The sequence below is a fragment of the Pseudorca crassidens genome, chromosome 6, assembly GCF_039906515.1.
Source record: "Pseudorca crassidens isolate mPseCra1 chromosome 6, mPseCra1.hap1, whole genome shotgun sequence".
Classification (NCBI taxonomy): domain Eukaryota; kingdom Metazoa; phylum Chordata; class Mammalia; order Artiodactyla; family Delphinidae; genus Pseudorca; species Pseudorca crassidens.
Window position 1 is genome coordinate 50,162,213 of NC_090301.1, and position 16,487 is coordinate 50,178,699.

Genomic DNA, 16,487 nt, shown 5'->3' on the forward strand with positions numbered 1-16,487 from the left:
ATAGAATTTGTCAAGCAAAGCAATGTTAATATAATTAGGTAGGTTTTAAAATTTTTTTGGTTAAGTGCTAAAATACAGAGTTAGCTATATTGTTCCCTAACCACTACTCTCAACTCCTTTGCCACTCTCTCTCTCCATGGCACTCAACTAAAAAAAGAAAAATCTACAACCCTCCATCTCTTTTGTGCCATGTACCAATGTAGAAAATCACACAACTGGACAGACTGAGGCAGTAATAATAATCACCATAATAGTAGTAACAACAAATATTTATACTCACTGAATTACACAAGGTACAGTCCTAAAAATTATCCCATACATTCCTCAAACAATCCAGTGAGGTAAGTACAATCATTTCCATTTAAGGTGAAAATTTGAGGTTTAGAGTGCTTTGGTCACATATCCAAGGTCGACTGTAAGTGGCAAAACCAGGATTCAGACCCTGTCAGTCTGACCCCAGAGCCTAGGCTTTTTTCTGTTAGACATTTAAATATATGACATCAAACTCAAATGAACATTCAACAATTTCTGACACATGACCTCCTGTTTAGGCTGATGAACTATTTCTAATTTATTGAGAAAATACAAGATATGAGAAAACTTTCTGATCTTCCACAAACCAATTCTATTGACCTACATCAGTGTACACATCAAGTGGTTAATAGCCTGAGCTCCTCCCCTTACCAGTTGTGACCTTAGGTACAACTTCCTCATCTTTTTAATAGGAATGATATAGTGTTCCTATTTCAGAGTTTGTTATGAAGATAAAAACACATTAATACATGTAAGACACTTGGAACAGAGCATGACACATTGCAAGTACTCAACAAATGTTAGCTAGTATCATTATCCTGTCTTTTCCTGAAACACCTGGTCAACATTAGTTTGGCTGTTTATCATCAGCTTCCCCTTCATCTCTTTCGTTCCTGTTCTGTCAAGGCTTCTGTACCTTTGATTATGCTTTCTCTCTGTACTGAGTTATAATTCTCTCCCTCTCTACAGGATAATCTGACAACTACTACTGAAAATAGATGAAGAACCCTCCCTTGACCCCTCCAGCTATTGCCCTAGTCTCTGGTTCCCTTCACACTCCTGTTCAGTCTTATTTGCTGACTACTCTTCTTGTATCTGATTCCTAAAATTCAGAGTTCTTCAGGGCTTTGGACTAGGCCCTAGTTTCCTTTTTAAAATACTCTCTCCTGTGGGCTTCCCTGGTGGCTCAGTGGTTGAGAGTCCGCTTGCCAATGCAGGGGACATGGGTTCGTGCCCCAGTCTGGGAAGATCCCACATGCCAAGAGCGGCTGGGCCCGTGAGCCATGGCTGCTGAGCCTGCGCGTCCGGAGCCTGTGCTCTGCAATGGGAGAGGCCACAACAGTAAGAGGCCTGCGTACCACCAAAAAAAAAAAAAAAAAAATACTCTCTCCAAAACTGATCTCATCTATTGCCATGATTCCAAATACCACCCACATTCTGATGATCCTAAATTTACATCTCTAGTCTAGAGCTCTCCTTGGAGGTCCAGTTCAGTATGTTCAATATCCTTCTCAATTTTTGAAAAACTGTTCATCTTTAAGGTAGACTAAATGTAAAATATAAATGGATTTTATGTTCAGCTGGAAGTTGGTTATCATCGTAGGCTTAGCCTGTATTCTAACTCAAGTTTTGTTCTACCATTGTTTTTGCCAATTTTACATGTAGCATTCTAATATTTTAAAAATACTTAAGACCAAACTCCAAAGATCAACCAATAAGTGTATGTATACACTGATACGTCATCTACTATTTAGGTATAAGTCTAAGCACAATAAATTTCTTTAAAAAGACCCCAAAACTCACAAGTCCTTTGTACTGAGAAAAGAACCAAGAAAGTTTAAAACCAATCATAAACTGAAATTGTTCATTACATTAGAGTTTTTCCACAGAAAAAACTGAAGTTCTTTGAGTGAATTTAAAAGGAAAGATAAATCTATCTTCAGTTTGCAGAACAGAAGCAAATAAACATGTGTGAAGTGCATTATCAAGATCTGGCAGGCTGTAAGATGAATTTCATTGGATGTGAATGGTCAAGATCAAGGCTGTAATGAATTTTTCATTGTTTTCTTTTTGAACTTTTTGGATCAGTTCTATTTCTGGCATGTCTTCTGCTGACTACTGGAGACATCTTATGTTTCATTTAGACCTGTCTTGGTTACTCCTTTGCAATACCAAGTTGCAATCTCTGGCTAAGCCTTAACTCCTTATTCATTTACTACAGATACTGGGATACTGTTGCTCCATCTTTTCCCTATTCATTTTCTTAATCATTTTTAGTTGAGTAAATTTTCATACCCTGTGGTCTTTGGATATGTAGGAGAACAGAAGTTTAAGTATGGATTTAGCATATATCTTACTGTCTATCCTTTTTATGACCACAATTAAACCACAGTGAAATCTCCTATTGTCCTTTTCCACAGTTCTTCACCCAAAGTCGGTTCCTCTGTCTTTGGTATGGTCCAAATATATGCAGTCTTTATTTATTTATTTATTCATTTATTTTTGGCTTCATTGGGTCTTCATTTTTGTGCGTGGGCTTTCTCTAGTTGCCGCGAGTGGGGGCTACTCTCCGTTGCGTTGTGTGGGCTTCTCACTGCAGTGGCTTCTCTTGTTGCTGAGCACGGGCTCTAGTTGCGCAGGCTTCAGTAGTTGTGGCACGTGGACTCAGTAGCTGTGGCTCACGGGCTCTAGAGTGCAGAATCAGTAGTTGTGGCGCATGGGCTTAGTTGCTCTGTGGCATGTGGGATCTTTCCAGACCAGGGATCAAACCCATGTCCCCTGCATTGGCAGGTGGATTCTTAACCACTGCACCACCAGGGAAGTCCATGCAGTCTTTAAAACAATTTAAAAAGTAAAAATTCCTTGCAACACTCCATTAATTTCTTGTTTACATATGCCTGATCGTTTTCCCCACAGCCTGACTCATTTTTTGCTTTCTGCACTCAATTTTGTCAGAAGGTAGCAGTTTCACAATAGGAAGGGATGGAAGACAGACAAAACCAATATATGTCTACTATGATATTTCTAGGCTATTTCTCAGAGAAATTTCGTCATACTTTTCTAGTCATACATAGCTACCTGGTTTGAAGTCTGATGTGAGGAAAAATGTTGCATTTGTCTTTAAGAATTAGTGGAGAGAAAGAGGAAAAAAAATAAGTGGAACATTAACTTTGTCAGGAGATATCCTAATCAAAGGGCTTTACCCTAAGAACCCAGGAAGAAGCTCTTTCTCAATTTTTCTTTCTTTTTGTCTTCAATAGGGAAGGAACAGAAGGCTGGGTGATTTAAAAAGGCAAACTGAAATATACTTCATGATTAGCAAAAAGTGTTACAGAAATAATTCCCATTCTAGTTTCTGGAGGAGGCAAAGCTAAAGAAAACCACCTAAAAGACTGGTATACCAATCTGGGAAAAATATGGCAGAGTCTAGCTGTTAACTGAAGAAACTTTAATGAAGGGACTGTTTATGAAGGTCTGGGCAGAGTTAAGGAACTCTAGCAGAAACTACAGAATCATGTTCACTGATGCATGCCAAATGTATGCCATCCAACTTGTTGTCAGTTACATCACAGTGGTTAAGAATATGCATGAACTCTGGAGTTAGACTGATAAAGAATCTAGTACCAGATTTATCACTTCAGTAGTTAAAAACAAAAAAACTATCTGTATTTCAGTTTCCTCACCTATAAAACAAAAAAACTATCTGTATTTCAGTTTCCTCACCTATAAAATGAGGATAATAATAGCTCAAAGTATTGTTGAGAGAGGTGATGAGAAAATGTAACTCAAATAGTAGCACCTGACACAGTACAAAAACACTTAGTCAATATTAAATCTGATTATTAGTCCTTGTTTTATTCCTAGTAATGATACTATAATGTTGACCTCAAAAACTGTTATCATTTAGTATAAGGTTGGGCTGTGAGTAATTTTTTAAAGAAGTCCCAGATAAAAGAAGCTTAAATAAAACTTTCTCTTTCAGACAAAATCCAGATGTAGAAAGGGCAGGTTTAGTATGGTAGTTCTGCTCTAAGAAGCCCACTTGTACCTTCTATTTCTATGTTCTGCCATCCTTAGTGAGTGGCCATTGTCTTCATGTCCTAAGATAGTGGTCATTGCATCCTTGTTTCATGTGGAAGAACGAGGTAAGAAGGGAAGACTGGCAAAAAGAGATCACAGCAGTCTCTTAAGGAAGGTTCCTGAAAGCTTACATCCTAATGGCCAGAACATTAGTCATATGGCCATACTAGGCTGCAAGGGAGACTGGGAGATGTAGTCTTTATTCTAAGGAAGAAAGAGAAATATACTGAAGGATAATTAGGAATCCTTGTCACAGTCAGCAACTATTTCAAATTTTCTTTATTAACCTCAAATTCCCAAGAGTTACCTTTAGTTCTCCCATTTTTTTTGGATATTTCTTCTTCTCCATTGAATTTTTTTCTCCCGCTTTAGCAATCATAGGCCTACATATTTTCTGTTCTACCTCCAGCTTTATTTCCCATTGTTTCTTTCATGTACGTAATGAGAATTCCTATTATTTTCCTGCACTTTTTAAAAATCATTTTGCATTTATTAAAGTTGCACCTTCTGCTTAGAGTGTCCTTTTCTCTAAGTTTTTTTTTTTTTTCGGTCCGCGGGCCTTTCTACTGCTGTGGCCTCTCCCGTTGCGGAGCAACAAGCTCCAGACGCGCAGGCTCAGCAGCCATGGCGCATGGGCCTAGCCGCTCCGCGGCATGTGGGATCTTCCCGGACTGGGGCACGAACCCGTGTCCCTTGCATCGGCAGGCGGACTCTCAACCACCATGCCACCAGGGAAACCCTTTTTCTATACGTTTTTAAGTCCAAGACTGACTTCTCGTTCAAAGCCCAAATGTAAGTTTTAGAATAACTCTTAGGAACTTCAGGAACTTCAGGTTGGAACTCTTCTCCCTAGGTTTCTCTTGTAGCCCTGTATCTCAGGCCTTATGTATATTTCTATTCTCACCGAGAATGTGAGCTCAAGGAGATTAAAATCTATATCTTATACAGCTTTATATCTCCTCCTAGAACAACAGCACTTTGCACAATTTAAGTATTTATTGTTCAATCAAACACATAAGTTTGATTATTATATAGAATAGAAAAATATTCTTTAAATCCATCCAGGATTGTTACTATGAATGATTGAACGTTTTCCAATTAGGATTTTCAAATGTTTACTTTCCTTAGAGTGGGTACCATTATACTTCTCTCAATAAAAAAATAAAATTTCAAACATAGATATAGAACTTTTAGTCAGATTTATTAAGATATACTTTATGTACAGTAAAATTCACATTTTTTAAGGTATACTGGTCTATGCTAGCTAACTTTCTATGATTACTACAAATATGAAGCTGTCTTCTACTTTCTAAATCTCTCTGAATGCTTATGTTCTGAGCCAAACAGTGGAAATCTCTTAACTGAAGAGAAACTATTTGAAAATCTTTAGTACGAAGGGAACTGTGAAGAGCGTGCTTGATATGATGAGGGAAATAAAATCTTCAATCATGCTTTTTATTTTTATTTTTTTTGCGGTACGCGGGCCTCTCACTGTTGTGCCTCTCCCGTTGCGGAGCACAGGCTCCGGACGCACAGGCTCAGCGGCCATGGCTCACGGGCCCAGCCGCTCCGCGGCACGTGGGATCTTCCCGGACCCAGGCACGAACCCGTGTCCCCTGCATCAGCAGGCAGACTCTCACCCACTGCACCACCAGGGAAGCCCAATCATGCTTTTTAAAACTTACTTTCCTAATGTCTTTTTTTAACTTTCCTAATCACTCTTAAAATGTTATGCTTTTCCAGAAAACTATAGCAGGAAAAAAATCTACAAGAGGGGCAATTCTTTTAATAACTTTATAGACTGATTCACATGGTATGAAAACTGAGAGGAAATATAAAATGACACATACTAATTACACTTGCCATAAAATCATACATGCATGGCAAAATATATGATTATTACCTTAGCACTGACAGTATAGTTTATACTACACATACAGTCAAACTTCCAAAGGGTTGGCTCTTAATAACAAAATGCTTTTTGATGGAAAATGTAGAGAAATGCAAGAATTGTGAATACTTCATCTAGACCTAATATCTTTTACTCGAATAGACATGTTCCATTCAATCTAGGGCCAATATGTCTAAAAGTTGTTTATAATAAAAATTCAATAATGAGACTAGAATCCACAGAGTTCTCCCTCTATTGGGTACTCTGAGTTATAAGCAGCTACAAATGTTCAAGTTCATATGGAAACATGACAGTGGCTTTTCTTGAGTGATAGTTGTGTTCAAATTTTAATATGGCACCATTTTCTTGTTCTCTCTATACAGGAGTTTTGAAAAGGTAGAAAATGATATAACCTTTCTTTGGTGTGATTCTGTAATTCTGCCTCTGGTTAAATTTGTCTGTGGTCCCTGAAAAGAGCACATCTTTACTCTCCAAGCCCCTCCCTGGACCTCTCCTTCCCAGGTCTGCTCTCACTATCTCAGGCTCCAGACTCTTACCTCCTCTAAATTAATATTTAAACTATCAGGTTGGAATGTAACCAGATAAATTAAATCCCCCCAACGTGCTAATGACTAATAATAGCTCAATAGGTGATCTCTCTGAGGTGTTTGCATTAGAAACCTTCATTCAAGTTAAGTTCTGTGTATAGGATTCCAAGCACAAAGGCAGGTAGGACTTTTTGGTGGACTTAGGACTCTATTTAAAGCTTCTTAAATCAAATTCAGTCCGTCTACTGCCTTTCTCTCCTTGGCATATTAAAACGAAGATTTCTGTAGGAACTGTACGTATACTAGCTTAAAAAATGTTTCAAAAGATATTCGTCAAAATTTCCTTTCCCTAAAGTGTTTTGATGAATGAAATGATATTTACTCTTACAATGTCGTTTACTGAAGGTGGCAGAATATTTTGTCATTCACTTAAAATTAATGAATATAATATAAAAGATTAATATATCAGAGGAAATTAGGGCGAAAAAAACCATCAGAACAGCTTGACTCCTCTTTGCTGGAATTCCTCACCCCAGTCAATGACATAAATCCTTAATTTTGCTCACTTTTGGAACCATATCTAATATATTTGACCAGAGGGAGTAGCCTTCGGGTGTGACTGGGAGGAAATTGATCAGGAAAAAAGAAAAGAGAGATGGAAAAGTAGAATGCTCTCAAGAAGGGGTGGGATTTGGGGTGGAGGCCAGAAAAAAAATGGGACCGTTCCTTCATTCATTGAACAAACATTTCTTTCTGCCTCCCACATGCCAGGGCCTCTTCTATTGGCGTCTTCTCCGGAAGGGTGATCCTCGTCGACAAATTCCAGATTCTGATTATCTCAGGAACTTGAGCTGCCCTCACTTCCGACCTCCTCTCTCACGAACTGCCTTGAGGCAGGAGAGTCAGGATGGGATGGGGAGGGAAAGAGAGGCGAGGCCCGCCTCGCAGAGCACATCTGCTGTGTTCAGCCGGGAACGTCTGTCAAGCAGTGGGAGGGAGAAGCGCATGGAGCCACCAGCCCACTCTCGGGAGAAACTCGCCAGAAAAACACCCGCCCTGCCCCCGCCCCACTCCTCCCCGCGGGCTTCTGGTGGTTTCTTTAGGGAGGTGGTGTGGAAAGGCAACTTTTGGGAACTTGAAGGAGAAGGGTGTGTGGCGAACAGAGAAACGTGACTTCATCAGGTTCCGACTTAGACTCCCCTGCCGGGCTCAGGGGCAGTGGGCGGGCCAGGCCGGGTCGAGACGGGTGTGGGGCCGAGGCCGCGTCCCGAGCGGCGGTAGCAGCGGAGCCGGGCGGGGAGGGCGAGGGCCCCCAGGCGCAGTTCTCTGTCCGGCCTCGCGGGGGCGCCGGCGCGGCCGATCAGGTGACCGAGCACTCGTCCCGGGCTGCGGGAAGCGGCCTCGTTCTCAGCCGCCGGAGACGACGCCGCCGCCGCCACACCTAGTGGAGGAGCCCGGGAAGGCGGCGCGGTGGGGGCTGGGGCGGAGAGCGCCGGGGGTGGGGACGGAAGGGCGGCGGGCGGAAGGCAGGAGGTTGCCGGGGCGCGGGCTGCTGAGGGGAAAGGGACCCCGAGGCGTCCGCCGCGGCTCGCTCTGTCACCGGCGCGGGTTAAAGGCGCGGGGGCCATGGGCGCGCTCCCCTGAGGCGGAGGTCGCGGGCGGGAGGGGAGGAGGCCCGACAGAGGTAGCTGCGGAGGCCGCGGTCCGGTGACTGGGCGCGAGGCGGCCGGCGGCGGCGGCGGCGGCACCACCACCACCACCACCACCATGTCGCGCTCCGTGCTGCAGCCCAGTCAGCAGAAGCTGGCGGAGAAGCTCACCATCCTCAACGACCGGGGCGTCGGCATGCTCACCCGCCTCTACAACATCAAGAAGGTGCGCACGGGCCGGCGAGGCCGCGGCGGGGGCGGCGGGTGGGCTGAGGAGGGATGGAGAGCGGGGGAGGCCCGGGCGGTGGGGGCGGCGGGCGGCTCCCGGGACAGAAATCACCGCCTCGCGGCTGCAGGCCCGGCCGGGGTCGCCGGGATGCGCCGCGGCCTATTGCGGAGTCCCAGCGCCTCTCCTGCTGGCTCGCGGGCCGGCTAGGGGCGGAGAGGAGCCATTTCCCCGCTCCCAGCGGCCAGATCCGGCCGGCCCGGCGCGGGGTGAGGGGCGCCGCCGCCGCTCTCGCCCCCTCCTCGGCGCCCCGGCTCCCGGAACGGGCTCTACGGGAAAGAGAGGAGGGTGGGTGGGCGAGAGTCTAAGAGGGGGATAGGAAAACTTGGGTGTTCAATAACTGAGGTCGGATGGTAGGAACCTGGCGGAGATGGAAGCAGTTTTCTGTTTTGGGTTTGTTAAGTGTGGGAATGTGGGAAGGGAATGGCTAATCAGGATGAACCCCGCATCCCCTCCACTTTTGCCATTTTATTTTAGATTGCCAAATAAAAGCCATTAGAGAGCGTGTTGACGATTTGGAATTATTTCATTTTGAAGGTGGAGAGGAGGGGGAAGTGAGGGTGGAACCAGTTTTCTCCTGAAATACTTCTGGGTTGTGAGTCACTAGAACAGGAATAACAACCTTCTCTCCCTTCCCTCTTTACTCCTCCTCATCTTAGTTTTTCCAACCATGTCTGATAATACCAAAACATCATTTCTTAAAGTTCGGCGTCTATACAAAATAAAGACTGTGAATATGTTGCTATTACTGCTGATTTTATAGCGTATTCTGATAATTTGAGTAGATCTAGCTAATAGGCCCATTGAAAGTCTTTACGTGGCTTCAGCAGATTAAGGAATGAGGGGCTGAGTTGGAGTTAAGAAAAATAGATGTAAAGATAGAACAAATATTAATTTATCTTAGGAAAGAAAGACCAAAATCCTCTTTCTTTTAAGACAAAGTTAAAGTTTTAAATAATTTGATAAAGAGAAAGTTAAGATTTTTTTGGCAATCTAGATCCTGACAGTTTCCAATGTGTATTTGATGTTATATCTTCGTAATTATTTTTGTTGGCTTTTTATTGCATCCTGAAGGTTTCTTTTTAGTTTAATCGTAGCAGTAGAGTTGTAGCCCTTGTGAATTAGGACTCCTGAAGAAAGAATATTTTAAAAAAATTCATACATGGGGTTGTGTAAAACTGACTTATTTGAACAATTTGATGTAGACACTGAATTCTAAAGGAGGAAAAACTGTCCTGGCTTAATAGTGGTAAATTTTGTGTAAAGATAGCTATGTTCCAGTCGCTTACCTGGACGTGAGGATTGGTTGACTTTAAACGCAGTGCAATCGGGATAGTAGCCTGTTCACTTTGTTACATTTTATGTGGCAGGAGCTCAGGGTCATTATAAAGAAGCCCTCTGCATTTACCAATGAGCCTTGGTTGTAAATTTATGTAAATTAGGAATAATTTAATTTTAGATAGTATTACTTATAGGTTGTATTGACCAGAACTTTTTTGTGAAATTATGCTCCTTAACAAACTTGGAAATTGGTTCCTATATGCCCTTTGTGCAAAAAACGAGCAAGTCAAACATTACTAAAAGTTTCTAGACGTGTGGTATTGTGGTTAAAGGAAATGGTTATGATGGTTTCCAGAAGAGGAAGTGAGAGTAACATCAAAAGTGATTTGGGTATTTGGGCAAAATACCTTTTTTTAAAGCATTCATTGAACGTTTTTATGGCATAAATACAATCAAACTTTACATATTTCATCTTCATAAATGAAATAAGGTTGGACTAAATTCTAAGCATTTGAATGCTTATAATTCCAGTTCACTGCCTTTTCTCAAAAGCATATTTTTTTTTCACTTCCTGTTTTGAGAAACTCCAGGCTCTTGTATTATTAAACTAGTAAAATTTAAAATGAGTTGAATGTGATCATTATATCCAAGTGGCTAATATTTTGAATTATTGAAATGTTATATTTCAGCACTTAACGCATTTATAATTTCTTGAGAAATATTTTTCTACCTTGCTTGATTGTGAGTTCTCTCTGGGTGGGGACAGTGTTACTTATTTTTGAATTACTGGTACTTAGGGTCCTACCTGGTCCATGAGGCCTTCAGTTAGGACTTGTTGAAAAGGATGAATACATTATGTATAGTATATTTTATATATATGCAACATATATATGAATATGTGTATAATCTTGCTCTAGTTTTAATAGTAATAGCTTTTGCTCTGCTCTCCTTGTGTGATTTTGCATACACATACATCAGATGGATTTTGAATCTTTTGCCCTGTATAGAGTTTTCTGTAAAGGCTGGCATAGCTTCCTGGCTGGCTAGGATTGAAACATTTGTTCAAAAATCTTGCCAAAAAAGTGAGTGAGATCTGTTTACCATGTGTTTATAAGGTTCCTGCTGTTTACATTTTTATGACAGTATAAACCACATAATCTTTTCAATCTCTATCTCTTATACCTCAAAAAAAACTTCTACCGCATAATACGTGCCTGCCAGTCAATTATCACATTTTTATTAATGCATGTGTGCATTAGATTGTCTATCAGATCTGATTGCTCTGTTTCAATTGAAAGTCTGCAATGGCAATATTTTAGTGAGCATACACAGTGAAAAATACTTCAGTGACCTAAGTAAAATAACTTTTTAAGTTACTGTAATCAAGAGTAATAGGCTTTAATGCTTATTAGGGGAATGTAACATGGTTTCTGGAAAATGTTTTGCTTTTTTAAATAAAATTTCATCAATTGAAAATTTTTTGAGATCCTTATATGTACAGGTTATGAAAATTTTAAGGAATTTGTAGTCTAATCAGGGATGTAAGAACACATAAAGGAGGATTTTAGGAAAAAAAGGTGAAGGTGGTAGATAGTTTCACATTTAAATTTATTTGCATAATTCCTTAATTTTTTTAAAATTAAAAATATGTCTTCCCTTTTCTGGACCTAATAATGCTACTCACTTATATAGTGATTTTTAACATTTTCAGGCTACTTTTATATCTGCTACTATGGCATGGCAGGCAGTGTGGTGGTGGAAATAAAGTGTACTGGGCCAGAAGTTAGGAGACCTGCCTTCCAATGTTTCAGTCTGTCTCTGAGAGATTTGTAATACTGGGTAGGTGTCTTGACTTCCCTGAGCTTCATTTTTCCTCATCTGTAAAATGGGGGGAAATTAACTGTGAAAGGAACACTAAAGTCTGTTCCAGCTCTGATTATGTTATCTTTCAAGTAGACATTAAGGCCTGTTTTAAACAGGAACTGAGCTCAGTTTAGTTTTCCTTAATATAGGGATGGTAATGTGTGCTCTGCCTACTTTACAGAATTGTTTTTGTGAAGATAAAAGATAATAACAATGTGAAAACAGTTTAAAACTTCTCTGAATCTAAGATAGTATTTGTTTAGGAGTTTCAGTAACTTTTTGGGGCAACATTTGTTTCTCTGAAATAATTTACTACTGCTTAGCAAACACATATGCCGAAATTCCAACAGAAGACATTTTAGCTAACCTTAAAAATGTTTTTTTCTTGTTTACTCTTTCTTGTTTTTTCTATTTTTTCCTACACCATCACCAACATGAACTTGATAACAACGGATAACAAAAGGTATCAGTTAATACTTTCATATTTTTCATCTTGTTAAATTATTGCTTCAATTTTAAAGGATAGAAAAGGAGAAAAGACCTACCCAACTATTGCAAACTTCTTTTTAATGGTGTATTTTTGCAGGTTTCAATGTACTTTTACTTCTTTATTTGAGGAGTACTTTTTTCCCACAGTCTTCTCCCCGTGATTTTGGATGAATTTATTTCATGAGGAAAGAAATTAATAGAATAGCAGTGTAAAATTGCAAGTCTTTAGCTGGTATCTGCTTATCTAATGGAGGAAAAAAAATGTATGTGAAGAATGCAGTCGAGGTAAAGCGAGGGGAATCAGATTTAGTCTTCCCTTTCAGTGTTACGTTTCTCTTCATTTAGGGCCTTATTTTCTGTGTTGGTTGATCAGGAGCAGAAACATGTTCCAAAGATTGGGATTCTGGCAAGTTGTAGACTAATAAACATTGTTAGTATGCATAAGATTTTTTTCCCCAGGGAGATTTCATTATCAAGATCCTTAAACGTGTTAAGAAGAGAACAGTCTCTTCATAAATCTGTATTTAAATAATATATATATTTACATAAACAAATCCTACTACATCTGTAACTTTCAAGGAAGCTGCTTGTAAAAAATGAAGATTTGATAATTCTGTTTCTTGTTATGCTGGATGGTAGGCTGAGGAGATTAAGGTCACTGAAAAATTGCATAGGAAAAAAAATTATTTTTTTAAGTGGCAGGGGTAGATTATCCATCTTGTGTTTCCTTTGTGGAATTGTTAGATAACTTAAATATTAATTTTTTTAATGATTATAAAAGGAATACAGGTTTATTGTCAAAAACTCAAACATGACTTCAAAAATTCTCTGCCTGCTCATCTCCCACTTTTAAAAATAAGCTGTATATAGTTAAACAATTTTCTGTACAAATGCTGACATATGTGCATGCATATTTTGTATTATGATTCAATTAGGTTCTTTCCAAAAATAAAATTGAGGAAGCAGCATGGTACAGTTTATATATCAATGAAATTAGGGTTCTTAATCTATTGCTAGTATACTTATATTTTAAGAAAATTACAGGGATGGACATATTTATCTAGCTACATCCAATGTGTTAAAAATGAGTGGAGCCAGAAGAGAAAGTGTGTCAGTGTTGAAAATTCTTGTCCTTAACTGGCTAGGATGATTAAAAATTTAATTTGTATTCTTCGATAATTTACTAGCAGTGTTACTGTTAAGTAAAATTCTAACAGTAATTTCAGATCACGTTCAGTAGATGTACATTTTATGTGTTAGAACTAAATAGTTTTATCTCTTTATTGTTCAACAAAAATAAGGTGTAATAAAAGTAATGCTAGCTGCTATTTATTGAGACTCTATTATATGCTAAATTAAAAAAAATTTTTTTCTGCATAGATCTGTGATGTAGGTACCTATTCTATAGATAAAGCAATTGAATTTGGAGAATTAAATTTGCCCAATTCTTACTTTAAAAAATAAGAATTGGATTGGCACCTTTCTTTCTTAACCCCTAAGTCTGAGCTCTTAATTTATTTTTGCCATTAGATTTATAATCATTAGTGAAATTTTCGTGGTAGACATAATTAGATTTTGAACACACAATAACCTTAAAGAAATATGCAGTTATATTACAGAAATAATTTTCCTCTTAGACTACTTTTGTATGAACTTTTATGGATTTGTTATGAAAAGATCATTGAGATCATAATTATCAGTATACCAGTGATTATTAAAGACTTCTGTTTAGCTTCCTAATGTATTAAAATGAGAAATAGTTTAGAATTAGGAAATTTAAAATTCAGTTTATTAGCATTTTTGAGAACATGTATTTTGTATTTACATTTCATATTATATGCATTTTTCCTTTGTGATTATTTCTAATATTTAGTTCATGACATATTAAAATATACAAACTGAAAGGACTGACCATACAAGTAATACTAAGAAAACTAACAGGAAATTTTGCTTTAAACTGGGGGTAGAATATATATAAAGCAGGAAGGAAGGTGTAAGCTCAAAGAAACAGTGAAATAGCATTTATCTTCCTTAATTTTAAGGACACATACAATCATTTCCTCATTGCAGATATTCTATCTTTAATTTTGAGATTTTAAATATACTTTTTCATTTTATATTTTGATTTCTGAAGTCAAATGGTAACAGTTTTTTCATTGAAAAACCCTGCATGAATTATAAGAAATGCAATTAAGAAAGTGTAACCAGTAAGTGTGTTTCTTTCTGTCTTGGAGTTTACAAAAATAGCAGTATTCTTTTCTATTCCCAAGGCATGTTTTTCTGTTGACTGTTTTTAATATTGTCTTTATTAGTAAATGTAAAATCTTAACTTTGATCCTATTAAAAATTTGCAGTACTGTAATTATTAGATTTTGATTTACTTAATCTGACAGTGATGAGAGAATCTCCTACTTAATCATTTCGTCACATACTATTGTACTGACATGTTTTACTTAAATAAGTTAATAAGCTCTTGAATTGTTAGTTTGTCTATGTTGTTCAATTCCACTTGCAGTGACATAAACATCTTCTTGAGAATTGAATGGTAATTAGTAACTTTTATTTGAATCTTTAACATTTTTAATAATGAATTTTGAAATATATAATGGGTTAAAGGTTTCAAAGAAATCTCTTGTTTTAAGTAAAAGAGCCTGTACTGGAAAAACTTTCTTACTGCACAGTTGATTATTTTAGATATTTGACAGTAATAAACCTGTGTCTTTAAAACTATTTTATAAGTCACATGAACTATTCTTTTAGTCAGTACCAAAAACTGGGAGTTTCCTTTTCATTCATTCATTTACTCTTCATTTATTGAATGTCTTCCTGGACACTAGGAAAACAGATAAATTAAGATACAGTTTCCAATGCCAAGAAATTCATATTGTAGTGGGTGAGAGAGATGTATAGATAACTAACTAAAAAGCAGTGTTTAAGTGTGGTTGTGGGTGTCTTGAAAAGTGAGTTAAAGATTCCTGTCTGGGAGAGATGGGAACAAGAGTTAGTGACTTGTGCTTGGTTTTGAAGTATGAATAGAAACTTTAGCTGGGCAGTGACAAGGAGTAGCCAGCCAGTCATTATTCAAGATTTCAGACATTTTTTCAGTGGAGTATATAAAGATACAAAATATAAAGTTATAAAATCCCCTAGTAATATCTAATGTCCTTCTTGCTGGTATATAGCCTCTAAACTTCTCTGTTATTTTCCCATACTTGTAGCATATTCTGTGGGTTGAGAGGGCTAGATTCTAGGTAAAGCTCTGATCCTTTATTTTTTTTTTTTTTTTAACTTTGGACAAGTTGTTTAGTCTTTCTGAATTAGGGTTTCTTTATTTAGAAATTGAGGGGACCAGTGGTTCTTAGTCAGGGATACACAATATAATCATTTTAGAAGGTTTTTAAAAATACATATATCTGGGTCATGACCCAAACCTACTGAATAAGAAAAAGCACCTGAAGTGGTTTTGATGTTAAGAACCACTAAAATAAGTAAAGTGTAACTTCTTAATACTTCTGATTTCTTTTTCTGATAATCGTTCGCTATAATGATTTAATTTTGTTTTTTGGGGATAACTAAATTTCTGTAATGCTAAGCTGCACGTAGACCCTATACTAGCAAAACCATCTATAGGGTACTTATTTGCTCTCAGCTTCTCTTATGCTTCAAGTTATATTTTTTGGTTTTCTAAGCCGTATTAGTCTTATTGATTCTAATTCTTGCAATCTTAGATATTCCAGTTTTCCCACATTTGTGGAATACTCTTTAATTAGCCTTATAAGGTTGAGAATTAAATGAGTTAATTCACATAAAGTGCTAGTGTAGTGCCTGGCACAAGAGTAAGAAGTGAATAAATGTTAGCTATTAGTTCTACTTCTGGGGCTTGAAACATAGTGGACATTTACTAAGTGTTCATTTTTTTTCTATTAACGCAGCTCAAGACCACCTTTAGGAAACATTTCTTAATTATTCCTTTTTACTGTCTGATATTATAGTTTGATATCTACTTACTGCTAATACAGAATAACTATTTGTACTTCAGAAGTATGTTTCTCAGCAGTCCTTTAAAGAGCAACTTCTTTAGAGTAGTAAAAATGTGGCCAGATATAACACTTTTAAAAAACTATAACAGAATGCCTTTGTTTATAAACTGAAATGTTTCTGTATATGAGAAGCTGAAAAATGTTTGAGAACAAGGACATAGACATCTTCTTGAGAATTGAATGGTAATTAGTAACTTTTATTTGAGTCATTAAAATGTTTAACAGTGAATTTTGAAATATATAATGCATTGAAATATTTCTTAAGTTTATGGTTTTCCCAGAACCTGTGCTTAGGAAACAGTAATCATAATTTATATACCTTTAAAT

At 38.0% G+C, this 16,487-nt stretch overlaps 1 protein-coding gene across 4 annotated transcripts in view; it reads left to right on the forward strand.

Moving 5' to 3' along the window:
- Positions 1-8,172: 8,172 nt before the first annotated feature.
- NCKAP1 (NCK associated protein 1) overlaps positions 8,173-16,487 on the forward strand; it is a 102,812-nt gene continuing 94,497 nt past the window's right edge. For all 4 annotated transcript variants that reach the window (XM_067741279.1, XM_067741281.1, XM_067741280.1 and 1 more), the window contains exon 1: positions 8,173-8,427. In XM_067741279.1, the coding sequence (XP_067597380.1) occupies positions 8,320-8,427 (108 nt within the window). In that variant the 5' untranslated portion in view covers positions 8,173-8,319. The remainder of the gene's footprint in view (positions 8,428-16,487) is intronic.